General features: G+C 47.2%; 1 protein-coding gene across 12 annotated transcripts in view; it reads left to right on the forward strand.

Moving 5' to 3' along the window:
- The window catches only part of HECTD4 (HECT domain E3 ubiquitin protein ligase 4), a 226107-nt gene that overhangs the window by 179197 nt on the left and 20231 nt on the right, over window positions 1–26679 (forward strand). For 7 of the 12 annotated variants that reach the window (XM_064379807.1, XM_064379809.1, XM_064379816.1 and 4 more), the window contains exons 56-67: window positions 7367–7548; window positions 8742–8947; window positions 9225–9355; window positions 9648–9853; window positions 11421–11600; window positions 15486–16792; window positions 17695–17902; window positions 19565–19657; window positions 21813–22036; window positions 22128–22279; window positions 24223–24329; window positions 25062–25185. In XM_064379807.1, the coding sequence (XP_064235877.1) occupies window positions 7367–7548; window positions 8742–8947; window positions 9225–9355; window positions 9648–9853; window positions 11421–11600; window positions 15486–16792; window positions 17695–17902; window positions 19565–19657; window positions 21813–22036; window positions 22128–22279; window positions 24223–24329; window positions 25062–25185 (3120 nt within the window). Of the gene's footprint in view, window positions 1–7366; window positions 7549–8741; window positions 8948–9224; window positions 9356–9647; window positions 9854–11420; window positions 11601–15485; window positions 16793–17694; window positions 17903–19564; window positions 19658–21812; window positions 22037–22127; window positions 22280–24222; window positions 24330–25061; window positions 25186–26679 lie in introns of those variants that run through there. The other 5 variants (XM_021675516.2, XM_064379812.1, XM_064379815.1 and 2 more) reach the window with 3 other exon arrangements.

Consider the following 26679-nt stretch of genomic DNA (forward strand, 5'->3'; position numbering starts at 1 on the left):
TTGCCTGTAGTCCCAGCACTTTGGGAGGCCAAAGTGGGCAGATCACTTGAGATCACGAGTTCAAGACCAGCCTGGCCAACCTGGTAAAATCGCATCTTTACTGAAAATACAAAAAGTAGCCGGTCTTGGTGGTGGGTGCCTGTAATACCAGCTACTCTGGAGGCTGAGGCAGGAGAATCTATTGAACCCGGGAGATGGAGTTTGCAGTGAACCGAGATTGTGCCACTGCATTCCAGCTTGGGTGACAAAGCGAGACTCCATCTCACACACAAAAAAAAGTTGGGGGATCTAGAATCACCTGGCTTATGTAACATGCGCCCTGCTGTGATTTGGGAGGACTGATGGTAGTTAGAGATTAGAAAAGCATGGGGAAAGTTAAGAAGAGTAACATGAGTCAAGAAAAGGTAAGAATATATTCAGGTACAGTGTAAGCTCCTTTCCCTCTGAAGCTAATCAGGTCTTGCTTGAGTGCTTGCTATGTGCCTAGCACTGTGCAGGCTTCCAGAAAAGGAGAGAAGGTGTTCGAGGCATGTGCCTACCCTCAGTGGGCTGAAACCTAGAGATCTGGGAAAGCTCCCTCATGTTCACCATTGCCAGTTCCCCTGAGAATTACTCCTTTCCATCTTAAAACTTCTTGTGATAATTCAGAGGAAAATATAATAATAAATGGAATTTTTCTCTAATAAAAATTTCCAGAAACTGTTTTTCATGCTATTCATCCATTAGCCATCACAAGTTCTCATGATGTTGACAATTTTGAACCAAGTTAAGTGTATCTCCAGCTCTCATCTCTCACTGGAACTCCAGATACGCTTAGCTATCTACATGGCACGACCTCTTGAGATTGCATTGTAGCATTTGGGTGGTCTCAAGTTGAATGAGTCAGTCATATTCGCAAGACCAAAATAGGTCACACATGACCTTCTTAGCTTTACTTAGCGAGATACAGGACAGGAAGTAGGCATACCACAGGGCAACATCATGAATGTTTCTTCAGCAGGAGTGCTCACAGTCATCCACATAGAAGTTCAGGGACTAGTCACTCACCCCACCTACACACCCACACAAGTGTCAACTCAGGTGTGAAGGAGAAATGTCCCACAGCAGGGTTCCTGTGGTCGGTGACTGAACAGCCCTGTGCCCTAATCTGAGCTGATATCTCTTGTGAATACTCCACAGGCAGGGAATCCAGGGATTCCAGCAAGAGGCATGCCCAGTTACAAGCATTACCATGCTCCAGAAGCCTCAAAGCTGTGGCTTCTTACCAAGAATGTTCTTCTTCACAGTCCTCCCCATTTAGACACAGCTTGCCTGTGAGGGATCCACTAGTATCATAAGTGGCGCCTCGTGATGTTGCTGACATTCTTTGTCAGGTTTTCAGAAGAACTGACTTTAAAACAGCTTAACCAGGCTGGGCGCGGTGGCTCACACCTGTAATCCCAGCACTTTGGGAGGCCGAGGCGGGCGAATCACAAGGTCAAGAGATTGAGACCATCCTGGCCATGGTGAAACCCCGTCTCCACTAAAATACAAAAAATTAGCCAGGCGTGGTGGCGCGCGCCTGTAGTCCCAGCTACTCAGGAGGCTGAGGCAGGGGAATCGCTTGAACCCTAGAGAAGGAGGTTGCAGGGAGCCAAGATCGTGCCATTGCTCTCCAGCCTGGCAACAGAGCAAGACTCCGTCTCAAAAAAAAAAAAAAAAAAGCTTAACCAAGGGCAGTTCTGAGGTAGACAAGGATAGGGTTTTGTTGGCCCTTAACTCACAGATCATCTTATAACCCCCTAAAATCTAGCATGAGATGTAGAATCTGAATTTTTCCCCCAAATTCTCCTCTGCCACTGGCCTCCCTATATCTGGAAGGGGCACCACGAGCCATTGTTTTTGCTCAGGACAGCTATCAGCAAGCGCTGTTGACTATTGCAAAATATGTCCCCATCTGCACAAGTTTCCATTCCCACCTTCACCACAACAGCCTAGGCCTCAGCTCTTCTCTCCACAACAGCCGGAGCAATCTTGTAGACACAGAAATCAGCTCTCCTCTAATGCAGATCTTCTTATGAAGTAGATTCAAACCCTAACCTGCCTCACAGAACCCCATGGGAGCCTCTCTTCTGTAGTGCTCACGCAGCAAGTGTGCTTCTTCTTTAGGGAGGGCCTAGAGCTCCCCCTGGCTGTCTTTCTGTAATTCAGATCTCAGTGAATAGTCACTTCAAAAAGTGCCCTCGCCATCTAAGGTGACTGACTGTCCAGGTACTCTTTGTTGTGAAATTACAGTATTTTAATGCTCTCCCAGAACCTGACATTTTTACTGCTGTTATTTCACTTGTTTGTTAAAATTTGTTCCTGTGGGCTGGGCTTGGTGGCTTATACCTGTAATCCCAGCACTTTGAGAGGCTGAGGTGGGCGGATCACTTGAGGCCGGGAGTTCAAGACCAGCCTGGCCAACATGGTGAAACCCCATCTCTACTAAAAATACAAAGATTAGCCAGGTCTGGTGACATGTGGCTATGCTCCCAGCTACTCGGAAGGCTGAGGCATGAGAATCACTTGAGTCAGAGGTTACAGTGAGCTGAGCACTCCAGCCAAAAAAAAAAAGTTCATGTATCCCTTCCTTCTAGAATATAAACTTCCTAAAAACAGAGGTTTTGTTTTATTCTTTGCTAGAGTCCCCATTGCCTAAGCTAGGCCCTGACACACAGTGTAGACTCAAACTAGGTGCTGAAAAGGGTCCCCAAACATACATTCTTAAATATCAACATGATATTATTAAAAGCTTTTAAAGCGTTATTTAATAAGTCTTTTGGTCATATTTTTTAGCAAACATCTTTGATAGATGAAACCTGTTGACTGCTGACTAGCAACTGAGAGAGAAGGCAAGAAAGTCCTTGTACAATTACAATCAGCTTACAAGTGTGGGACATTTACTCTCAGTGTTAATGCAGTGGTCTTGGTATTGGAAAACGTAGGAAACATGCCATGCAGATCTGTGTGTTCATTCAGTGGTTGGATTTCTGGTCCTAGCGCAGATTTTCATCAAGGTTGTATTCTGTGCTAAAGTGCTCACAGTGGTTTTAAAGAAGACTTTGGTTTGCTATGCTTGGTGGTGCACACCTATAGTCCCAGCTACTTGGGAGGCTGAGGCGAGAGCATTGCTTGAGCCCAGGAGTTCAAGGATGTCCTCCAACCTGGGCAACAGAGCAAGACCTTGTTTAAAAAATTGTTTTTACATAAGACCTAACACCATAAAACCCTAGAAGAAAATCTAGGCAAAACCATTCAGGACATAGGCTTAGGCAAGGACTTCATGACCAAAACACCAAAAGCACTGGCAACAAAAGCCAAAATAGACAAATGGGACCTAATCAAACTCCACAGCTTCTGCACAGCAAAAGAAACAGTCATTAGAGTGAATCGGCAACCAACAGAATGGGAAAAAATTTTTGCAGTCTACCCATCTGACAAAGGGCTGATATCCAGAATCTACAAAGAACTAAAACAGATTTACAGGAAAAAAACAAACAAGCCCATTCAAAAGTGGGCAAAGGATATGAACAGACACTTTACAAAAGAAGACATACATGAGGCCAACAAACATATGAAAAAATGCTCATCATCACTGGTCATTAGAGAAATGCAAATCAAAACTACATTGAGATACCATCTCACGCCAGTTAGAATGGCGATCATTAAAAAATCTGGAGAAAACAGATGCTGGAGAGGATGTGGAGAAATAGGAACACTTTTACACTGTTGGTGGGAGTGTAAATTAGTTCAACCATTGTGGAAGACAGTGTGGCAATTCCTCAAGGACCTAGAAATAGAAATTCCATTTGACCCAGCAATCCCATTACTGGGTATATATCATCCAAAGGATTATAAATCGTACTACTATAAGGACACATGCACACGAATGTTCATTGCAGCACAGTTTACAATAGCAAAGACCTGGAACCAACCCAAATGCACATCGATGATATACTAGACAGGGAAAATATGGCACATATGCACCATGGAATATTATGCAGCCATCAAAAACGATGAGTTTGTGTCCTTTGTAAGGACATGGATGAACCTGGAAACCATGATTCTCAGCAAACTGACACGAAAACAGAAAATCAAACACTGCATGTTCTCACTCATAGGTGGGTGTTGAACAATGAGAACATATGGACACAGGGAGGGGAGCATCACATACTGGGGTCTGTTGGAGGGAAATAGGGGAGACAGCAGGGGGTGGGGAGTTGGAGATAGATAGCTTGGGGAGAAATGCCAGATATAGGTGATGGGGAGGAAGGCAGCAAATCACACTGCCATGTGTGTTCTTCACATGTACCCCAAAACCTAAAATGCAATTAAAAAATAAATAAAAATGAATATATTTAACACTACCTAACTGTACACTTAAAAATGGTTAAGATGGGCCGGGCGCGGTGGCTCAAGCCTGTAATCCCAGCACTTTGGGAGGCCGAGGCGGGTGGATCACGAGGTCGAGAGATCGAGACCATCCTGGTCAACATTGTGAAACCCCGTCTCTACTAATACAAAAAAAATTAGCTGGGCACGGTGGCGCGTGCCTGTAATCCCAGCTACTCAGGAGGCTGAGGCAGGAGAATTGCCTGAACCCAGGAAGCGGAGGTTGCGGTGAGCCGAGATCGCGCCATTGCACTCCAGCCTGGGTAACAAGAGCGAGACTCCGTCTCAAAAAAAAAAAAAAATGGTTAAGATGGTAAATTTAATGTTTTTTTAAAATTTTTATGGCTGGCCGGGTGTGGAGGCTCACACTTGTAATCCCAACACTTTGGGACCCTGAGATCGAAGAATTTCTTGAGCCCAGGAGTTCAAGACCAGTCTGGGCATCATATTAAGACCCTGTCTTTATAGAAAAATAAAAATAATAAAAACAAAAAAATGTTTTTAAATAAATAAATAGGATTTTGGAAAACAGAGGCTAGAGGGCCTCTCAGCAGTGGCTTCAGAGGCATTAGCAGTGTACAGTGTCCAGACAGGGGCTGCAAGTCAAACCCAAAACAAGCTCATAGCCAGGCGTGGCTCATGGCTGTAATCCCAGCACTTTGAGAGGCCAAGGCAGGAGGATCATTTGAGTCTAGGAGTTCAAGACTAGCCTGGGCAACACAGAGTAACCCTGTCTCAGCTGGGCACAGTGGCTCACAGCTGTAATCCCAGCACTTTGGGAAGCTGAAGTGGGTGGATCACTTGAGGTTAGAAGTTTGAAACCAGCCTAGCCAACATGGCAAAACCCTGTCTCTATAAAAAATACAAAAATCAGCCAGGCGTGGTGGCACATGCCTGTAATCCCAGTGACTTGGGAGGCCAAGGCAGGAGAATTGCTTGAACCTGGGAGGTGGAGATTGCAGTGAGCTGGCATCATGCCACTGAGCTCCAGCCTTAGTGACAGAGCGAGACTCCATCTCAAAAAAAAAAAAAAAAAAAAAATGGAGAGAGCGAGAGAGACCCTATCCCTACAAAAATAAGAAAAAATCAGCTAGGAGCAATGGCACATACCTGTAGTCCCAGCTACTCAAGAAGCTAAAGTGGGAGGATCGATTGAGCCCAGGTCAAGGCTGCAGTGAGCTATGATCATACCACTGCACTCCAGTCTGGGCAACAGGACCCCGTCTCAAAAAAGCCCAAGAAAACAAACAGCTCCGTCCCTGGTAACTTTGGCCTATAAAGTCTGAGGTGAAAGCCGTGGGGAGAACCGTGGGGTTCTCAGCTTTCCCATTCAATCCTCACCAGTTTTGCTGTCGTAGTCCTCATTGCTTTGTTAATGGAGTCAACACACGGACTTCCAAGGAGGGAGGAGACAGGAGAAGTGAGTTTATTGTTCATCCTGGCATGAGAACCACACAGACTGGTGTTGATAAGGAAGAAACCACCTATGATGTAGTTTCTTAGCTGTCTTCTTTTTGTTTATCTTCACTTCACACATGCACTCATCAAGTGTTCCATGTTGGGTTGTTTCTTTAATTGCCATTACACCTAAATTTGAATTATGATACACCAGCATTAAATTTAATTAGGGTCATGAGGAATATCAAATGGCCCCTGTTGGCTCAGAGTGAGTTTGAGTCCTAGGTTGTTTTTTGTTTTTGTTGTTGTTGTTGTTGTCGTTTTCATTCAAGAATTTTCTTCCAGCCGGGCGCGGTGGCTCACGCCTGTAATCCCAGCACTTTGGGAGGCTGAGGTGGGCGGATCACCTGAGGTCAGGAATTCGAGACCAGCCTGACCACTATGGTGAAACCCCATCTTTAAAAAAAAAAAAAAAAAAAAAAAAAAAAGAATTTTCTTCCTAGACCAGGTTGTTTGTTTTTTTAGAAACAGAGTCTTGCTGTGTCACCCAGGCTGGCATGCAGTAGCACAATCATAGCCCACTGCAGTCTCCAATTCCTGGGCTCAGCAGTCCTCCCACCTCAGCCTCCTGAGTAGCTGAGACTACAGGGCAATTTTTATTTTTTGTAGAGAGGGAGTCTCACTGTGTTGCCCTGGCTGGTCTCAAACTCCTGGCCTCAAGTGATCCTCCTGCCTTGGCTTCCCAAAGTGCTGGAATTATAGGTATAAGCCATTGCACCTGGCCCCTAAGACCTGCTTAGGCACTAACTTGTTGAATGCCGATCACCTTACAAATTCTTCACGTAAAAAAATGCCCACAATGGTATTTTTATAATAGCTTTATTGAGATAATTTACATACCATACAATTCACCCATTTAAAATACACAAGTCAGTGGTTTTTATTATATTCACAAAGTTGTCCAGCCATCACCACAATCAATTATAGAACATTTTCATTACCCATACCCATAGCAGTCATTTCCCATCCTCCTTTCCCATGTTCTTCTGACAACCACCAGTCTATTTTTTGTTTCTATGCTTTGTCCTCTGGACAATTTATAGAAATGGAATCCAATATATGGACCTTTGTATCTGGTGTCTTTCAGTGAACACGATGTTTCAAAGTTTATTCCTGTTGTGGCATGTGTCAGTCTTTCATCTGTTTGATGGCTGAATAATACTCCATTATATAGGCTTACCATTGAGTTAATGGACACTTGAGTTCTTTCCACTATTTGGCTATTATGAATAATGTTACGATGAACATACATGTACAAGTTTTTGTGTGGACATGTATTTTAATTTTTTTCCCTACAGTGCTTTTTTGAGCTGGGAAAAATCAAACAATAATATAACTGAATGTGACTTTTGTTTAAAATTCAAGTGACTCCCTTGGAATTTGGAACATTGGGCTGGAAGAGAAGCATGACACGGGATCCTTTCCCTTCAGAACCTGCGATGTGGGGGCCGGAGCGTCAGGGATTTGAGCATCTCACCTACCTTTTCCTTTGCAGGGAGCTGCTGCGCTGCGAGGCTGCGCTGGCCAGGCTGTACTGCCGCATGGCCCTACTCAATATCTTCGCCCCCAAGTTGCCTCACTTGTTCACCCGCCTCTTCCACATTCCTGCCATCCGGGACATTACCCTGGAGCACCTGCAACTGCTGTCCAGTCAGCTCCTTGCACCTCCCCTCCCAGGTAAAACTCAGCTTTGCTGCTGTCACTCTGGAACTCAGCACCAGGCAGGCGCTGTACATAGTGTAATCATTCCCCACATGAGGACAAGAAGTGCCTCATGGTGCACATAGGCTCATGTGAGAAATTTCACCCAGGAACTGGGATTCTCCTGGCAGGGCTTTCTCACTCTTAGATAAATGTAATGGATTACTCACTTGAGTCATTACTCTGTTAAGCATTCATCGAGCTTCCCAAGATAATTGTGGACCAAGGAAAATTAACTATTATTTATGAAACCAGGTCACTGTATTGTTGCCACAGACATTCTATTTGACATTAGATAGAAAGGGAATGTTCCTGTCATTAGTGTCTTCCAAAGCAGACCTGTTTGGTTAATCATGAGTTCTGGTGGAGCTGTTTCCAAAGGCCAGCCTGTGTGCCCCTTGGCATGAGAGCTATGTCTGCTCCCCAGAGAATGCCAGGTGATAAGTCTACCGTCAACCTGGTCCAGGACTGAAGGGCCCTTTCTGTCTTCCTCTGGCATCTCAGCCTCCAGCCTGCTCCCTTGATCTCCCAGCAACTAAGATGGGAACAAGAGGTGAGGCCGGCAGGGGCACCCCTCAAAGCTCACTTGCAGATCGCGTTCCAAGCCCAGTCAGCATCCTGGGTAGCTGCCTTCCAGCTCACAGCTGTGGGGTCTGACCCAGCCAGGGCATATGTGCACTACATCTCTACTGGCCCATTTGAGTACCCGGGGTCCACAGCCCACCCCAAGAACTTAGATACCTGGAAAGCATCAAGTGTGGTGGCAGAAGCTTTGCCACGATGATCTAACGAGCTTCTCTATAGGCTCTGCCTTGAGGTGCCCTGCAGGCACCAGGGTGGTCACACAGGTCAGGCTCTGAGAACCCCTGGACCCAAGCAGCCCCGTTTGATCTATTTCATAGATCCGGGCCTCTGTGTGAGATTTTATTTTAGGAAGCAGTTTCATAGCTGAAAAGAAAGCAGAAGTCTGAAGCCCATTCATCTGGGTCCCCCTCTGCCATCCTGGTGCAGAGGATCTAATTGCTGACATCTGTTATCCAGGACATCATATCCAGGATAACACTCCCATGTGGAGTATCTGAATGGGTTGTTCATTGTCTGTTACTTAGACTCTCACAGCTACTGGCTGCTTTGATTCTTGTCAACTTCTGTTTCCTTTCTGTCCCCAGATGGCACCATTAGCTCCAGCTCAATCCTCCTGGCGCAGTCTCTGCAGCATTGCATCCATTCCCAGAACTGCTCTGCCACGGACCTCTTTTACCAGGGCAACTCCCAGACAGTGAGAGAGTGGCTCAATGTGGCCATCACCCGGACCCTGCACCAGGGCGAGGAGAGCCTTTTAGAGCTGACAAAACAGATCTGCTCTTTCCTGCAGGTAGAAGTCTAAAGCTAATGTCCCTACACTGTGGTTACCGTTTTTAACTGGGAGTCTCACTGGCTTGCTGAAAATGACTCTCCTTTCCCCTCCAAATCCCCATTCCTCTCGATTTCCTTTTCGTAGAAGCTCTTCTGCTTTATCTCATCTGTAGCTTGCTTCCTTCTAGAGGACTAGTTAGTCGTTTGGCTGATTTCCTGGGCCTTGTGAGATGAGAAGATGAGATGCTGTCCCTGTGTTTAGCCCATGGCTTTCCTTATTCAGTGTCTCTTTGCAGACAGCACCAGAGCAGTTCCCCTCTGAAGAGTTCCCAATTTCCGAGTCCAAAGTCAACATGGATGTGAATTTTCCTGGGGCAGCTTTTGTTGTTGTGTCTTGTAAAGAAAGTCAGTCTGGATTCCGCAAAGAGTAAGTTGTCTGTTCTTAAGAAGATGGTGATGGGAAGAGGAAAGCTAAATGAATTCTGGTTAAACTTCCCAAGGAAAACAATTCAAATCACTTTGATTCTTTAATGCAAATGACTTACAGTTCTTTTCATATTTCTATGTTTGGGGAATTAGTCTATAAAGAATGACCTTCTAAAGTATGGTGGAAATGACTTGGGCCCAGTTCTCATCTAACGTCCCCTGGTGAGAAGCCAGTGCTGCCTGTCCCTTGTGTGTGCCTGGACCCTGTATTAACACCCATCCCTCCTTCTCAGCTCCTCTTTATACAAGGCACCGTGGGCACGGGTGCTCGTATATGGCCTTGGCCACAAAGTGAAGCGAAATGGCCAGCTGAACCTCATCGAGGCCGCCTGTTACCCACGGGACGCGTCCCCGGCCAACACTGGGCTTGCACCTCCCCCCACCGCCGACCAGTACCCCTCTGTGGTTCTTTCCACAGACAGAGTCCACATCAAATTGGGTGAGTCTCCAGGAGCTCGTGGTGATGAGAACAGCTGGAGTCATTCTCTGCTTGCCTTCTTTTTTGAAGCTACAATGAATTTTGTACCTTGCATGTTCTAATTCCTATTGATAAAGAATAGGACTTCTTGGGACTTCTAAAAGAAACTGCTGCTTCTTTTAGAGGCAGTAGATTAAAAGACTTGTCTTTCCTGCTTAAGGGAGGCCTGGCAGATGCTGTCCAGACTACAGTGATTTCCTTTCTTTTCGCAAGTGTGTGCTGAGATATGCCTGTTTAGAATGATATAACCAGAGCAATCATATCCTTACAGCAGGCTCAGGCTTTGATAATACCAGTTGCCATTCCTTGAGTTCTCATTAACCCAATTCTCAACATGGTTCCCTGGGGCACTGGCCACTGTGAGCGTCTGCTCCTCATCTAACTGGGAGCTCGATTGGTCTCATCTCCTGGGCATTTTTTGAAGCCTCCAAGGTTTTAGAGTTAGATGAGGGCTCATGCCTTGAAACTGTCACTGCCTGTCCTCTGTATGCACCAAGGCCTGCTGGCTCTGTGTCTGAGTCAACACAGAAAGGAAAGGAAATCCTCATCACAGGCCTCCACTGCTCCTCCTCAGCATGCTTGACAAGAAAAGACTGACACGTGTTTGCCAGAGACAGAAAACACGTGAACTTTTAGCCAAAGTGATGGGCCTGGGCTTCTCCACAGCCCCAGTCCTTGAGACACTGCATCTTAGGGAATGAAATGAAAGGACATTTCTTAAGTGATTTGATCATTGCTAAACAACTTTACAGTCTTTTTTTTAAGTTTGTTTTTCATAGTATTTTGCTTATACTAGCTATTTTTCAAACTTTACATTTAAAACAGGATCTCTGTCATTCCACTATTATCACCATGTAAACATTCACCCCAAAGTACACAAGCTAATGTGGTTTGCTCCTGACTTGTCCAAAGCCTCTGATGCCCTGGCTTCTGTTTGACTGGTATTTATAGAGGGGTTTGGGGTACAGGGCTGGATGTGAGGGGGATCAAGCCTTGGGATCATCTTCCTTTCACTGTAGACAGTTTTGGTCACACGTAGTTCACGGCAGTGACAAAAGGTGATAAAAGAGAATCAAATCCAGGGTGCCAGTAGTCTTAAGTCTTGGGGGCCCCTTGCTGGTCCACTGTATAAGCATAATGGTCTTAGTGAGATTGCAGTCATACCAAAGGACTGATTATTTTTTTGCCAAGCTGGGAATATCCCAGTGAGGCATCTTTTAAAGTATGACTTACTGTCCTCATTTTGGTTGGTATCTAACTGAATGACAAGTGTGTGTCCTCCTCTGTTCCCATCATGCCCTTCGTCCCACCCTAGTAAGTGTACTCCCTGGAAGGATGGCCTCCATCTCCTCATGTCCCTGCAGCCCACTGTCCAGGGTGTCAGGAGTTATGTGTCCTCCTCCTGGAGTAGATGAGTGGTAGACTCTCCAGCCCTGTTTCTACATGCACATCCAGCAGGTCCTTTTGTGGGTATTATTTGGATCAGCTGCTGCCAATCACCTGCTTTCTTCCTGGGTGTTTCTTGCAGGGGTGTCTCCACCTCCTGGAGCGGTCCTGGTGTTACATTCCCTGCCCCTGGAGTTCCCACTGGCTATGGCCTTCGCAGAGCAGCTGCTTTCCTGGAAATCAGAGGACACTGAAGGGAAATCCGAAGATGAGCCTGACACCATTCCGACAACTGTCCTCCTGCAGGTGGTGGAACTGTTAGGTGAGGCTGCCTTCCCTGGGGATTGGAATCTATGGTGGTGGTGGAGCTGGCATGGTACCTGAGGAAGCTTGCCAGGTGGCATAGGGAGTGGCCACAGGTAGCCCAGGCAGCTGTAGCCTCCTTCAGATTGCTGTCATTTGAAGTGGGCTTGGGGAATGGATCTTAAGGTACAGCCTATACTCCCAAATCCATGATTTGGCAGGTATTTTCATTATTTTGAGGAGTGGCAACTAACCACAAAAATAAGATTAACTTTATCTGCTTTACTTTAAAACAGAAGTACAGGTCATTATTGTAACTTTAGGTGTGAAGGGTGCTGTGGAAGTAAACAATGTTGCAAAATCAAAGGTTATAACTGCATAGTTCCTCAAAGGGTCAAAAAGGTTGCAGAACTCATGGAATGATAAACGTAAAAATTGTGCATTTTACCATATGCAAATTTACCTCAACAAATTCTAAATAAATATTAAATTTTAATCAATGATATGCCTACTTAAGTGTTTAGGGATGAAGCATACTGATGTCCACAACTTACTTTGAAATAATAAAAAGCTAAGATGGGTTTGTGGATGAATAGAGGGGTGGATAGATGTGTGGTAGAGTAAATATAGCAACATGCTTATGATGTAATCTGGGTGGCAAGTACACAGGTATTTGCTGTATAATTTCATCAGGTTTTCTATATTTTTGGATTTTTTTCATAATGTTGCAGGGAAGAAAACATCTCACACTCAGACGCCTTCAGGGTTCAAACATGTCAGCTAAATGAGGGATAAAGAGGAAAGTTGGCGGGGGGAGGGAAGGACTTTGGTGAGCTGGAGGCACAGGGGACACGTGCCCTGTCACCTGCTGCTCTAGGAGAACATAGCCCTACTCTTGCAGAACTGTAATTTCTTATTTCAAGAAAATCCAGGAATCCAAATGTTGATGTAAATTTCCCAAATTTTAAGTATTGGCAACCAAGTCAAATTCTTTAATACAGCCTAGGAGGGCCGAGCACAGTGGCTCACACCAGTAATCCAGCACTTTGAGAAACTGAGGCAAGATGATAGCTTGAGTTCAGGATATGGAGCCAGACCCCATCTCTGCAAAAAATAAAAAACACCCAGGGAGTGGATCAGGAGAGCATAAGCAGGGAACACTGTCTGGGAATGAATTTCAGCTCATAGGCCGCCATGTGTAATTTTGGTGAAGAATTCTCTCCAAGGTCATCTTACATAAATGTTAAATGGTAGAGCAAAGACAACCGAGGTAACATGAATAGTTCTGGCATCTGAGACCCATCACTGTGCCCCAGCAGAGAGGGGAGCATGGACATCTGTCCTCTGTGAAGGTTCTATGAGAGCCCATGTTCCAGGACAGTCACAAACTTGTTTCCAACCAGATTTCACAGGCAGTGTCAGTCCTGAGAGAACAGGAAGCTTGGTCCCCTCGTTGGTAGGTGCTGGACTTAGTAAGTCAGCTTCAGCAGGCCCTTGGGATTCCCCTGGCCAGTAATCCTTTATCCTGTACAAGAGCCATCTGGATGTAGTGAACTGCAGGCTTTCTTACAGGATGAGGGCTCAGCTGGCTCAGTGGGATGCAGGCTTTAAATGTTCATGATCCCTAATCAGGTCTAACATACATGAGCTTTCTCCCTTTCCACTGAGATCCAGGTCACATGAATATGTGAATGTGAGATATGCATCTGGTACACCTTGGCACAAATGTGTGGTCCATCTTGTGGTTCTAGACAGTGTTTCCCAAACTTCAGTCATTATCATGCCACCATTATATGATTGTTGCCACATCCACAAATTGTGCCTGTCAGCACTTATTTACTTATTTTATTTTTTTGAAATGGAGTCTCGCTCTGTCACCCAGGCTGGAGTGCAGTAGCGCGATCTTGACTCACTGCAACCTCCACCTCCGGGTTCACGTGATTCTCCTGCCCCAACCTCCCAAGAAGCTGGGATTACAGGCATCTGCCACCACACTTGGCTAATTTTTTTGTATTTTAGTAGAAACGGGGTTTCACCATGTTAACCAGGCTGGTCTCAATCCCCTGACCTCAGGTGACCCACCTGCCTTGGCCTCCCAGTGCTGGGATTACAGGCGTGATTGAGCCACTGCACCCAGCCAGCATTTATTTAACAGTTTTTATTGCAATCAACACCTCGTTTTTTAAAATTTAAATTTAGTTTTAAAGAAACCTTTACATCACTTCTCTAAATACAAAATTAGTATCCCTTGGCATAATTAAAAGGCATCAGTAAAAGTAAATACAGGCCAGGCCTGGTGTCTCATGCCTGTAATCCCAGCACTTTGGGAGGCTGAGGTAGAAGGATGGCTTGAGCCCAGGAGTTCGAGACCAGCCAAGGCAACACAATGAGACCCTATCTCAATCAACTCATCAATCCACCTGTCCATCCATTCATACATACATACATTCAAAGAAAATAGTTGCTGTCACAAAAATCTAGCTGAATGCTGTTCACTGTCAAAGGCACTGGGACTCTGGCCCACTCTCTGTTAAGAATATGCCAGCTTTGGCTGTGTCCCCACCCAAAAAAAAAAAAAAAAAAAAAAAAAAAAAGAATATGCCGGCTGGCGGGGTGCAGTGCCTCACACCTGTAATCCCAGCACTTTGGGAGGCCGAGGCGGGTGGATCACCTGAGATCAGGAGTTCAAGACCACCCTGACCAACATGGAGAAATCCCATCTCTACTAAAAACAGAAAATTAGTCAGGCGTGGTAGTACATGCCTGTAATCCCAGCTACTTGAGAGGTTGAGGCAGGAGAATCGCTTGAGCCTGGGAGGCAGAAGTTATGGTGAGCCAAGATCATGCCATTGCACTCAAGCCTGGGCAACAAGAGTGAAACTCCGTCTCAAAAAAAAGAATATGCCAGCCTTGGCCAGGTGCAGTGGCTCAGGCCTGTAATCCCAGCACTTTGGGAAGCTGAGGCACGTGGACCACTTAAGGCCAGAAGTTCAAAACCAGCCTGGCCAACATGATGAAACTCCATCTCTGCTAAAAATACAAAAATTAACTGGGTGTCGTGGCACACACCTACAATCTAAGTTACTCTGGAGTCTGAAGCATGATAATTACTTCAGGTTTAACTGGGAGGCAGAGGTTGCACTGAGCCAAGATTGCCCCACTGCACTCCAGCCTGGGTGATAGAGACAGACTGTCTCAAGAAACAAAAAAAAAAGCAGCTTTAAAAATTATTAAAGAAAAAATTTTAATTAAAAAAACAAAAAGAATATGCCAGCCTCATGGCCAGGCACAGTGGGTCACACCTACAAACCCAGTACTTTGGGAGACTGAGGTGGGAGGATCACTTGAGCCCAGGAGTTCTAGACCAGCCTGGGCAACATGGCAAAATCATGAAAACTGTCTCTACGAAAGAAAAATAATAATACAAAAATCAGCTGGGCATGGTCTCACACACCTGTAATCCCAGCTAGGAGGCTGCGGTATCACTTGAGCATAGGAGGTTGAGACTGCAGTAAGCTGTGATTGTGCCACTGCACTCCAGCCTGGGTGACAGAGCAAGATCCTGTTTCAAAAAAAAGAAAAAAGAATATGCCAGCCTCAAAGTAAGGCTTTCTTATTGGCAAAACTCAGGACTAAAACAGGAGTTTAAAAGGAATAATATTTCAGTGTGCTGTCACCTCTGGAGCTGACCTGCCAGCTCTGAATCCCAGCTCTCTGTCTGGTAGCTGTGTGACCTCCAGCCAGGCCTCCATCTCCAAGCCTCTGTTTCTCCATCTGTAAGAAAGAACCGAATTGCATAGTCACTGTTCACAGGGTTGTTATGAGGGTTGAATCCAGGCTCAGAACGGTGCCTGGAACATAGGAAGTGCTGCATAGTAATTGCTGTTATTTTCATTTGCCTTAGGAAACTTCCTGTGGACCACAGACATGGCAGCCTGCGTGAAGGAGCTTGTTTTCCATCTCCTGGCGGAGCTCCTGCGCACGGTGCACTCCCTGGAGCAGAGGCGGCACCCTGCTGGCCTGTCCTCTTCCATTGCCCTCCAGCTGAACCCCTGCCTGGCTATGCTGATGGCCTTGCAGTCAGAGCTCCACAAGCTATACGATGAGGAGACGCAGAACTGGGTCTCAGGCAGTGCTTGTGGGGGCTCTGGAGGGGCAGTGGCCGGCGACCAGGGCAGATTCTCTACATATTTTCATGCACTTATGGAAGGGTGCCTGGCGGTGGCCGAAGTGACCCTGCCTACTAACATGAGTGTCACAGCCAGTGGGGTGACCTCAGCAACTGCCCCAAATCTCAGCGACTCGTCCTCCTCCTCCTCGTCCTCCCCAGGACAGACCCCACAAAGTCCCAGCCTCCTCTCCAAGAGGAAGAAAGTCAAGATGAAGCGGGAAAAGGCCTCCTCGTCGGGCAAGCGCCAGTCCTCCCGCACAGTGGACTCGGACCCCACTGTGCTCAGCATCGGAGGCAGCAAGCCTGAGGACATGCTGTGGTTCCACCGTGCACTCACCCTGCTCATCATCCTCCGCCACCTCACCAGGAAGGACCCACAGGGGCTGGGAGTGACAAGTGATGCCATCGCTGATGCCTGCCAGGCCCTGGTGGGCCCCACTGCCCACAGCCGCTTGCTGGTGATCTCCGGGATCCCCACCCACCTGGATGAGGGTGTGGTCAGAGGTGCCATCCGCAAGGCCTGCAATGCCCATGGCGGGGTCTTCAAAGATGAGATCTACATCCCACTGCAGGAAGAAGACCCCAAGAAGCCGAAAGACAAGGCCGAGGGTGGGGACGGGAAAGCCGAGCCTGAGAAGACGCTGGCCTTCCCCACCACAGACAGCATGGAGGTCAGCACATCCAGCAGCCTGACCCCCGCCATGAGCATTAGCGCCTCTGCCTCCACCAGCCAGGCCTCCATCTGCAGCTCCCAGGGCATCTCGCAGACTATCAGTGACCTATCTGTGGATCCGCTGCCCGCCGGCCTCGAGCTGCCCATCCCTCCAGGCCTGTTGGAGCCCCATGTGGTATCCAGCCAGGAGAGCCTAGACATTTCCCTGTGCAGCACTGGCAGCCTGGGCAGCCTGGGCAGCCTGGGTGAGCCCCTGGACAATGCAGAGACGGCCTCGGTGTCAGACATGGGCTCCATGTACACAGTCACTTCCCTGGACAACCAGCCCCTCATGGCGCGCCCCATCAAAGGCTTCGCAGTCGTGGAGGTAACAGCTCTCAGGCATGCACAACCGCTAAATCATGACCAATTTCAATCCCCCAAGCCTCTTTAAACCTTCCAAAGTTACTTCCTAGTAGATAATGGTGGAGCACTTGGAGGCTCCCTGGGGCAGCCCTTGGAATGAACCAGTGAGTCTGCTTAGGATGACATCTCTGAGAGTGATACCAAGTCCCAATGTCACAAAGTAAAGGAGGCAGAGGGCTCAGGACCTGGCCTTCCATGCTGGGTGGGTGGATGCCATCAGTGCATTCTGACTCAGCCCCATCGTATCTTCTTGAGTGGGCTTCAGTTCTTTTGCGTGCCGCCATTGGCAGAAGGGATGTTCACTGAGCACTGTGAGAATAGACTCCTGCCATTCTGAGTTTCAGATGACCTGAATGCTGGCAAGTCATACTTCCACTTCCCATGTATTTCCTAGGCCTCGCTGTTTAGAAATCCTGCATCAAAGCCTTTCTGTACTTTTGTATAATAGTACGCATAGGGAGCTTGCATGCATTACTCTCCCAGCAGGTTCTGCAAGGATGGTTCAAGGATCGAGCAGTTGGTTTCTTTCCTAGAATCACTTCTTTGAATCCATCGTCCTCCTTTGTGGGGACTTCCTCAGAGCCAGGCATGGATTTTTACTCCCTGGGAATCAGAGTAAAGCCATAGACCTGGCCGGGGTTTAGCGACAGAGATTTCAGGTTGAGTTGTTTGCTGAAAGTCGCTGTTGTTGGCTGGCCTGTGGGAGAAAGTTCCCCAGGAAGTCCAGCTCACCCAAGTCCGGCAGCTCTTACATCTCTCCAGACCAATAGAGAGTTGCCAGGAAGAGGTGGGAGGGAGAAGTTCAATCACACTGAATGGCTGGTCACGCTACTCAAATCCTGACCCTGTTCTCTATTCACACAGATAAGATCCCGAGCCAAAGTTGAGAAAATTCGAGCAAGTTTATTTAACAATAATGATTTGATTGGTTTGTCAAGTTTGGATGGTGAAGATGAACTGATGGAAATGTCAACGGAAGAGATTCTAACCGTGTCTGTAGTAAATCAGAGTCTCTTTGATACTCAAGGGAGTCCAGGGTTAGAAGATTATTTCAATGATAAGTCAATTAAAGGTGGGTTCTGGATTTTTTTTTTATCTGTAGACTTTTTGTGGAGCAATTTTAGACTCACAGAAAAAAAACTGTATTAAAATTCCTCCCCTCCCCAGTGTCCCCTATTTTTTTTAACACCTATTATGCCATGAATTCATAGGGAATAGGTTCCAGCAGCTCAGGCTCCTTCCCATTGGTTCTCACAAAGTGTGCTTCTCTGGGTGGAGCAGGCTGGCACTTCAGTTGAACCCAGGTACCTTTCTCTTTGACTTCTTTTTCTGATCATTTTCCTTCACACGTTTTAGGAAGCTATCTCGGCTCTTAGAGTGCTTGATGTGCTCAGTACGCACATTGATTCTCTTGGCAAGAATCTTGCCCTTAACTTGTTTGTTTACAACAATGCCAACAGCATGCTGGGTAACATTGTAGACTCTTCCAGTTTTGCCATGATAACATTTGTGGGGCATTCCTTTTTGAACAGTACCCATTCCCTTGATGTCTACAATAGCACCTTTCTTATAGATGCGCATATACGTGGCCAAAGGAACAACTCCCTGTTTTCTAAAAGGCCTAGAGAACATGTATCGAGTGCCTCTCCTCTTTCCCTTTGTGTTTGTCATTTTGGCGAATTACTGGAAGGTGGCGGTTCTCGCCAAAAGGCCAGTGTCCTCTATTTTTAACATCTTGCATTAAAGAGGATCTTGGCAGCTACTCCTGGGTTGCAGATTTTGAAAATGATTCAGAGAGTGTTGGGGAGATGGGATAAGAGACTCCATTGTTGGCCAGTGGGTGTTGATTGTATGCGTCTTTGTATGATGTGAAAAGAATGTTCCTACCCTCTCCCAGCTGTCAGGACACTGAAGGCCATGGGGGCAGCCCCTGCCTGCTGCATTCCAGCTGGACAGGCTACCAGGGGTGGCTTTATGCCACCTGCAACAGGCTTGAATGTGGGCTTGTATTCGAGTCATTTTTTCCTTTTTGTGTAGCCAGGCTTCCCCTGGTTCAAGTGCAAGTGTATTTATCTGGTTCTGTCCTATGCAGCTAGAACATTGCTGGTAATTATTTGGTCATATGCTTGAGAACAGCTCATGCCTCTCCCTTGTAAAACTGACTCTTGGGGAAGAAACGGTTCCAGCCCTTTTCTCTCTGAAGTCCCATTTGCCAGCTTTTGCCATTTTGGTGGCTCTTTTGTGGAGCAGACTCTGTTTCCTCACTAATTTTTTTTAATTCCTCTTTTCTTTCTATTTTTATTCCTTTTTTCTTTTTAAAATGTTTTTCTTTTATAAAAAAAATATTTATTATTCATACAGAGAGGGTCTTCCTATGTTGCCCAGGCTGGTCTCAAACTCCTAGGCTCAAGCAATCCTCCAGCCTTGGCCTCCCAAAGTTCTGGGACCACAGGCATGAGCCACCACACCGGCGTTAATCTAATTCTTTAATGTTTGAAATTTCATCGTGGAGTTGGTATGTTGTTCTGTGTTTATGAAGTAGAAAAATGTAATTTTTTGGTGGGGAGGGGACGGAGTCTCTCTCTGTCGTCCAGGCTGGAATGTAGTGGTGAGATCTCAGCTCATTGCAACCTCCATCTCCCAGGTTCAAGCAATTATCCAGCCTCAGCATCCCCAGTAACTGGGATTACAGGTGCATGCCGCCATACCCAGCTAATTTTTGTATTTTTCGTAGAGGCGGGATTTCATCATGTTGGCCAGGCTGGTCTCAAACTCCTGACCTCAAGTGATCTGCCCACCTCGGGCTCCCAAAGTGCTGGGATTACAGGTATGAACCATTGCACCGAGCCCAAAAATGTAATATTGAGTAGAGGTTTTGTTGTTTAAAATTATTACCCCAGGCTGGGTACAGTGGCTCATGCCTATAATCCCAGCACTTTGGGACGGCAAGGCAGAAGGATTGCTTGAGCCAAGGATTTGAGACCAGCCTGGGCAACATAGTGAGACTCTGTGTCTACAAAAATTAAAATAAGCCGGCCATGGTGGTGTGTGCCTGTAGTCCCAGCTATTCAGGAGGCTAAGGTGGGAAGATCACCTGAACCCAGGAGTCGGAGGCTGCGGTGAGCTGAGATCACACCACTGCACTCCAACCTGGGTAACAGAGCAAGACCCTGTCTGAAAAAAAAAAAATTACCCAATCATGAAATCTGTAAATGTTCCCTCAGAGATGGGATCAGGGTGAGGTAAATGAGGTCTTAGGTATGCAATTTAATGGGGCTCCAAAAAACTCAGTCAGTAAGATAAATAATATTCTAGTGCAGTTTTTTTTAAAGTCGTAATTAATGTAAAGTATTCATGATCAGCAGTGTTAACATTTTAAATAAAGATAGGATCAGGCTGGGCGCGGTGGCTCACGCCTATAATCCCAGCACCTTGGGAGGCTGAGGCGGGTGGATCACGAGGTCAAGAGATCGACACCATCCTGGTCAAGAAGGTGAAACCCCGTCTCTACTAAAAATACAAAAAATTAGCTGGGCATGGTGGCGCGCGCCTGTAATCCCAGCTACTCGGGAGGCTGAGGCAGGAGAATCGCCTGAACCCAGGAGGCGGAGGTTGCGGTGAGCCAAGATCGCAGCCATTGCACTCCAGTCTGGGTAACGAGCGAAACTCCGCCTCAAAAAAAAAAAAAAAATGATAGGATCAGCATTACTGATCTTTTCCTCTTCCTCAGGCTCCGAAATGGGTCAGCACAGCACTGTAAATATTTTGCTCATCATGGAGGGTTTTTTTTAACATTTATTTTATTTTATTTGTTTATTTTTTAGACAGAGTCTTGCTCAGAGTCCAGTCTCCCAGGCTAGAGTGCAGTGGCACTATCTCAGCTGACTGCAACCTCCACCTCCCAGGTTCAAGCAATTCTCCTATGTCAGCCTCCTGAGTAGCTGGGACTACAGTCGCACACCACCATGCTCGGCAAATTTTTGTATTTTTAGTAGAGAGGGGTTTTCACCATGTTGGCCAGGCTAGACTTGAACTCCTGACCTCAAGTGAGCCACCTGCTTCAGCCTCCCAAAGTGCTGGGATTACAGGTGTGAGTTACTGCACCTGGCCTCATGTGAGGGTTTTAAGCTGTGTCAGCTGAGGGCTGAGCCCCTCTCTTCCATGCACCTGCCTGTCCCACCTTCAGCCCAGATGTGCTGGAGTTGCCACAGCTGGGCCTGGCCTTGGCCAGACTCCCCATGAGAGGGAGTGGCCAGAGGGAATGAGGGGCCTAGGCTGCCAGAAGGGAGTGATTCCTGAGACCATGCAGATGGGTTCATGACTGGCCCTTAGGAAAGGCGAGAGCAGCTTCTGGAGTGCTTGTTTGGGGACAAAAAAATATTTTTTCTGATGCTCCTGGACAGTTTTCTTGTATCTCAGAAAACTTTCACCTGCTTGTCATACCAATTTTGAAGCACATTTCCTAAGACTACAATCACCTGTTTAACAAGTTGCACTTCCCACTAAAAATACTTGCTGGCTATCTATTCTCTGGGATTATTCTAGGCTATCTATTCTCTGGGATTATTCTAGGCTAAACTGCTATGATAAATAGCCCCAAGAGGACAATGGCTCAAGTCCAGTGGAAGTTAATTCCCTGCAGATATAAGAGTTAGGGTGAGCACTGAGGTATACCCACCCTCAGGGAGGGGCCTGTCCTCCCTGAGCAGCCAGGTAGGGGCCAAGTGCAGAGGACAGCAGCCTGGCCCCGAGGTAGCTCACATCCCACAGTGACCCCGGTTGCAGGGCCGCCCCTGATGGCAAGCAAGTCTGAGCATGTGCTGGGGGTGTGCCCAGAGAGGGAGCCAGGCTTTGGTGGGCAGCTCGCCATTCCACTAGTGTCCATCCACTGCCCCTTTTAGTGTTTGGAAACAGAATGCTCGCAGGGCTTGTCCCGATGCATGTTCACAGCAGAATTGTTTTGCCCCCTCTCCGTCCAACAGGGGAGAAGCTGGTGCCGGGGGCCAGAGAGGTTCTGACGGAAATATTTAAGAGCTGTGCCCATTCAGAGCAGACGCTGAGCCTGACACCAGCGAAGCCCATCAGAGTCTCTGACATTTATCTTAGCAAAGAGCAGATCAACTCCCAGACCCCAGGCAACCTCCTCCACCTCTTCTTCACCAATGTCCGGCCTCCAAAAAAGGTGCTGGAGGATCAGCTCACCCAGGTAGCTGCCTGTCCCCACTGTGCCCAGGCCAGGCCTCAGGTGCTCCGCAAGGCGGACCTGAGAGCCTCCTCCCCGCCTCTGTGCTCCACAGATCCTGAGGAAGTACGGCGTGCCAAAGCCCAAGTTTGACAAGAGTAAGTACAGCAAGGCCGGGAAGGAGCAGCACCCCGTGAAGGTGGTCAGCACCAAGCGGCCCATCACCAAACCGCCCGCCAAGGACAAGGCCGTGCTCAACAGCGTCAGGTATGTGCCCCAAGGAGTCTGGGCAGCCTGGCTGTGGGCAGATGTGGAGGCAGCCTCCAAGCAGGAGCCTGGGGGGCAGCAGCTCCTCTGGAGGAGCCTGGTTTCAGGCTTTTTTTGTCATGCTTTGTCACCTAGGCTAGAGTGCAGCGGCCCGGTCATAGCTCACTGCAGCCTTAACCTCCCAGGCTCAAGCAATCCTCCCCACTCAGCCTCCTGAGTAGCTGGGGCTACAGGCACATGACACCTCACCTGGCTAATTTTGAAAATTTTTCTGTCTAGATGGGGTTTCTTTTTTTCTTTTTCTTTTTTTCTTCATTTATATTGTGTCAGATGGGGTTTCACCATGTTGGCCAGGTTGGTCTCGAACTCCTGGGCTCAAGCGATGGGCCTGCATTGGCCTCCCAAAATGCTGAGGTTATAGGCGGGAGCCACGGCGCCTGGTGGGTGTCTGGGCCCTTTCTGCTGAATGCGTTTCTCAGTCCTCAGCTCCATCAGCTGAGCATCAGAGTTTCATTTTATCCACAGGTGCGGTCAAATCCTGACCATGCAGGCTGGAAAGCCGACCCATCTAAATGAAGACAACATCTAAAATGTACAGAAATTTTTTTTAAATCCTACTTCTTTTTGTCCCACAAACAATGCATAGTTATTGTAGGAAGATTAGAAAATGCATAATGCCTTAAGCCTAGGAGTTCAAGACTAACCCGGGCAACATGGCAAAACCCCAGCTCTACAAAACAATATTAAAAAAAAATTGCCGACTGTGATGACGTGCACCTGTGGTCCCAGCTACTCAAGAAGCTGAAGCAGCAGGTTGGCTTGAGCCCCAAAGGTCAAGGCTGCAATGAGTCATAATCATACTGCTGCTCTCCAGTCCAGCCTGGATGACAGAACGAGACCCTGCCTCAAAAAAAAAAAAAAATGCATAGTGCCTATTGGAAAAAATTAAATTGCCCCATGCATAACAACTACTTTTAAGTACATGACCTTTGATTTATGCCTATGTATTATTTTCTTAAGTTTTGAATGACTAAAATGGTAGAAAATTTGAAAGCACATGCAGTGAAAAGCCACTCGACCATTCTTAAGCCTTGAAGTTCCCTCCCTGAGCCTGCAAGTTTGCTTCTCCAGCCTTTCAGAAGAACCCTTTCTGTAAATACACAAGCAATTCTACTCATATGCCCAGTGCTGGGTACCATACACCATGTCCACACCTTGCAATTTTTATTTAATACTAATTTTGGTGATCATTTCAGACTAGTACAAAAAGAATTCCCCATTCCTTTAAAAAATAGCTACATAACATTTCACGTGTGGATGTGCATATAAATTTAATAGAATATTCTTTAGAAAATGGCTCAGACCATTCTGCTACTTGATAGCAAAGTATTACCTAGTAAGAGTCTCTAGAGGAATTGTTTAACCAGAAAAACAAAGGATTTTAAAAATTAATTCATTAGGTAGAAATGGCGTCCTTCACTCAGCGCCATCCTGTAGTACTGTCTGTGTTGGTGGAAATCAGTGCTGTGTCTGTCTGTGCTGTTGAGTACAGCAGCCCCTAGCCACAACTGGCTATGGGGCATTTGCATTGCGGCAAGGGTAAACAGGAACTGAATTTCTGATTATATTTAATTTTAATTAATTTAACCTTAGGTAGCTACATCTGGCTAGTGACTACCTTATTGAACAATGTAGCTCTAAAATATGTAGAGTGTTTGAAAAGAGTCTCTACAAGATTTGTCACAATTTAAGGCAGGAATTTGTCCTTGTAATTTGCTCAGTAAACTTTTCTCACTCAGAACAAAGGTGGTATTGAACCCAGCCCTGTCTAAGCCCTCAGCTGGAGGAGGGGACAAGAATGAATGCCTGTACTAGACTGTGTATTTCCTATCGGGAGGAGGTGTGAAAGTGCGTTAGTCTAATTCCAGTGCTTTGGTTTACAGCAGGACTGCCTTAAGTGAGAAGAAGCCAACTGTGAAGCCAAAGTCACCAGAAAAGAGCAAACCAGATGAAAAGGACCCAGAAAAGTCACCTACCAAAAAACAAGAAGGTGAATGAGCAGGTGGGACCTGGAGCGGGCGGGGACCTGCTTCCACCCTGGAGACTGGGCAGCCTCCCAGGAGCAGGCCTCTGCTTTTCCCAACTGGCTGCTCTCCCACTGGGATGGCCCTTGCTCTAGGCCATGGGTTCCCTGGGGTATGAGGCAAGGCAGCATTTCCAGAGATGCTGGGAAGTATTCCTGGCTAGGGATCGCCCCTGGATGCCATCTTTGATGACCATGAACTTGAGGAGGTAAAATAGCAGTTCCAGAAACACTACACACCAAGGATGAAGAATAGATGATTGTGACTGAAAAGTGAAGATTGGGAAATCTGTGTGGACACTTTCTTCTAGAAGGCACTGGTCTAAGCTAGTGGCCCGTGCTGGGGCAGTAGAATATAAGCTTCCAGAAAGGCCAGGCAGCATTAGAGAAAGCTATTCTGTTGTCTGGAAAATTGCTTTGTCAGTCGGGGATGTTTCTGAGATTCATAGAAAGAGGGGACGTGGGGAAACTACAGCCAGTTGAGGGGGTACGGTTGGGGGCCTGGGCACATGAGGGCTTATGAGTATCCTGTGCACAGTGGGTTGCAATGGCAAATGACAGTCTCCAGAGTTACAGGAGGGAGAGGGGAATTAGGTGGTTTGGGCCGGGAGGGAGAGGCTGTGGCGAGAGCACATGCATTGGAGGCACGCGATGTGCACAGGTCTTGCCAGATTCCTCACACTGAACCCTTTCCACCAGTCCCTGAGGAAAAATACCTGACGCTGGAAGGATTTCACAAATTTGTTATTGACCGAGCCAAGCAAGACATCCGCAGCGTCTGGAGGGCGATCTTGTCCTGCGGTTATGATCTTCATTTTGAGAGGTAAGAGGGTTACCCTCAACCCAGTTGTCACCTTGCACAGAAATTGTTTCAGCCAAAAGCATAATTTCTGGGGAGCTGGTCCATCTCCCCTGTTGATAATGCTTTCTGAGTTATTAATTTCTTTCTGAGTTTTTTCCTAAGTGCTAAATGGGTTTTTTAACCCATTTTTAAACAAACCTGCCTTTTTTGGTTTTTCTTTTTTCCCACATGCCTGACTTGGGGACTCTGCTGGTCAGCTCAGGCTCCTGTGACAGGACACCACACACTGGGTGGCTTCAACAACAGAAACGTGTTCTCTCTCAGTTCTGGAGGCTGGAAGGCCCAGATCAAGGTGTTGGCAGCGCTGGTTTCTCCTGGGGCTGCTCTCCTTGGCTCCCGGACTGCCACCTTCTCAAGGTCCCTTCATGGGGTCTTCCCTCAGTACCTATCTGTGTCCTACTCTCCTCTTCTTACAAAGACACCAGTCCTGTCTGATTAGGGGCCCATGTTAATGACCTCTTTAACCTTAATCACCTCTTCAAAGGCCCTGTCTCCAAATACAGTCACACTGGGGATTAGGGCTTCAACATACGTATCTGCTAGGGGACTGGGAGGACACAGTTCAGTCCCATAAGAGATAGTTTCTTACCCCAAAGAACCTTGTCCTCAAAGTCACACTTTGCCTTGAGTCTCCATTGCCCTCCCTCCTTCCCAGGCAGGGGCACAGCTAGGCCACAACTCACCAGGACTCCAGGGCTAAATATGGTTTCCCCTTTCTAGCTGTAAGTGAATCCCACTCAGTCCAGAAATCACCCTGCCATGCCCTCCCTCTGACTTGCGAGCATGCACGCACGCACACATACACCCCTACCCTACTCAGCCTTGTCCACATGAAGTACCCCTGGCATCAATCAATGAAAATGGCTACCAGGCCAGATACGGTAGCTCACACCTGTGATCACAGCACTTGGGGAAGCTGAGGCAGGCAGATCATAAGTTCAGGAATTGGAGACCAGCCTGGACAACATAGTGAAACCCCATCTCTAAAAAAAAAATACAGAAATTAGCTAGGCCCGGTGGTGTGCGCCTGGAGTCCCAGGTACTCAGGAGGCTGAGGCAGGAGCTTGAACCTGGGAAGTGGAGATTGCAGTGAGCCGAGGTCACACCACTGCACTCCAGCCTGGGTGACAGAGCAAGACTTCATCTCGAAACAAAGAAAAAAGAAAGTGGCTACCAAGCTCAGGTGCAGTGGCTCATGCCTATAAACCAGTACTTTGGGAGGCCAAGGCAGGTGTATCACCTGAGGTCAGGAGTTCAAGACCAACCTGACCAACACAGCGAAACCCCATCTCTACTAAAAATACAAAAATTAGCCAAGTGTGGTGACGCATGCCTGTAATCCCAGCTACTCAGGAGGCTGAGGCAGAATTGCTTGAACTCAGGAGGTGGAAGTTGTGGTGAGCCAAGCCGAGACTGTGCCATTGCACTCCAGCCTGGGCAACAAGAGTGAAACTT

This window comes from Aotus nancymaae, unplaced genomic scaffold (assembly GCF_030222135.1).
Source record: "Aotus nancymaae isolate 86718 unplaced genomic scaffold, 86718_ANA_hifiasm-v0.15.2.pri h1tg000021l, whole genome shotgun sequence".
NCBI classification, from domain to species: Eukaryota; Metazoa; Chordata; class Mammalia; order Primates; family Aotidae; genus Aotus; species Aotus nancymaae.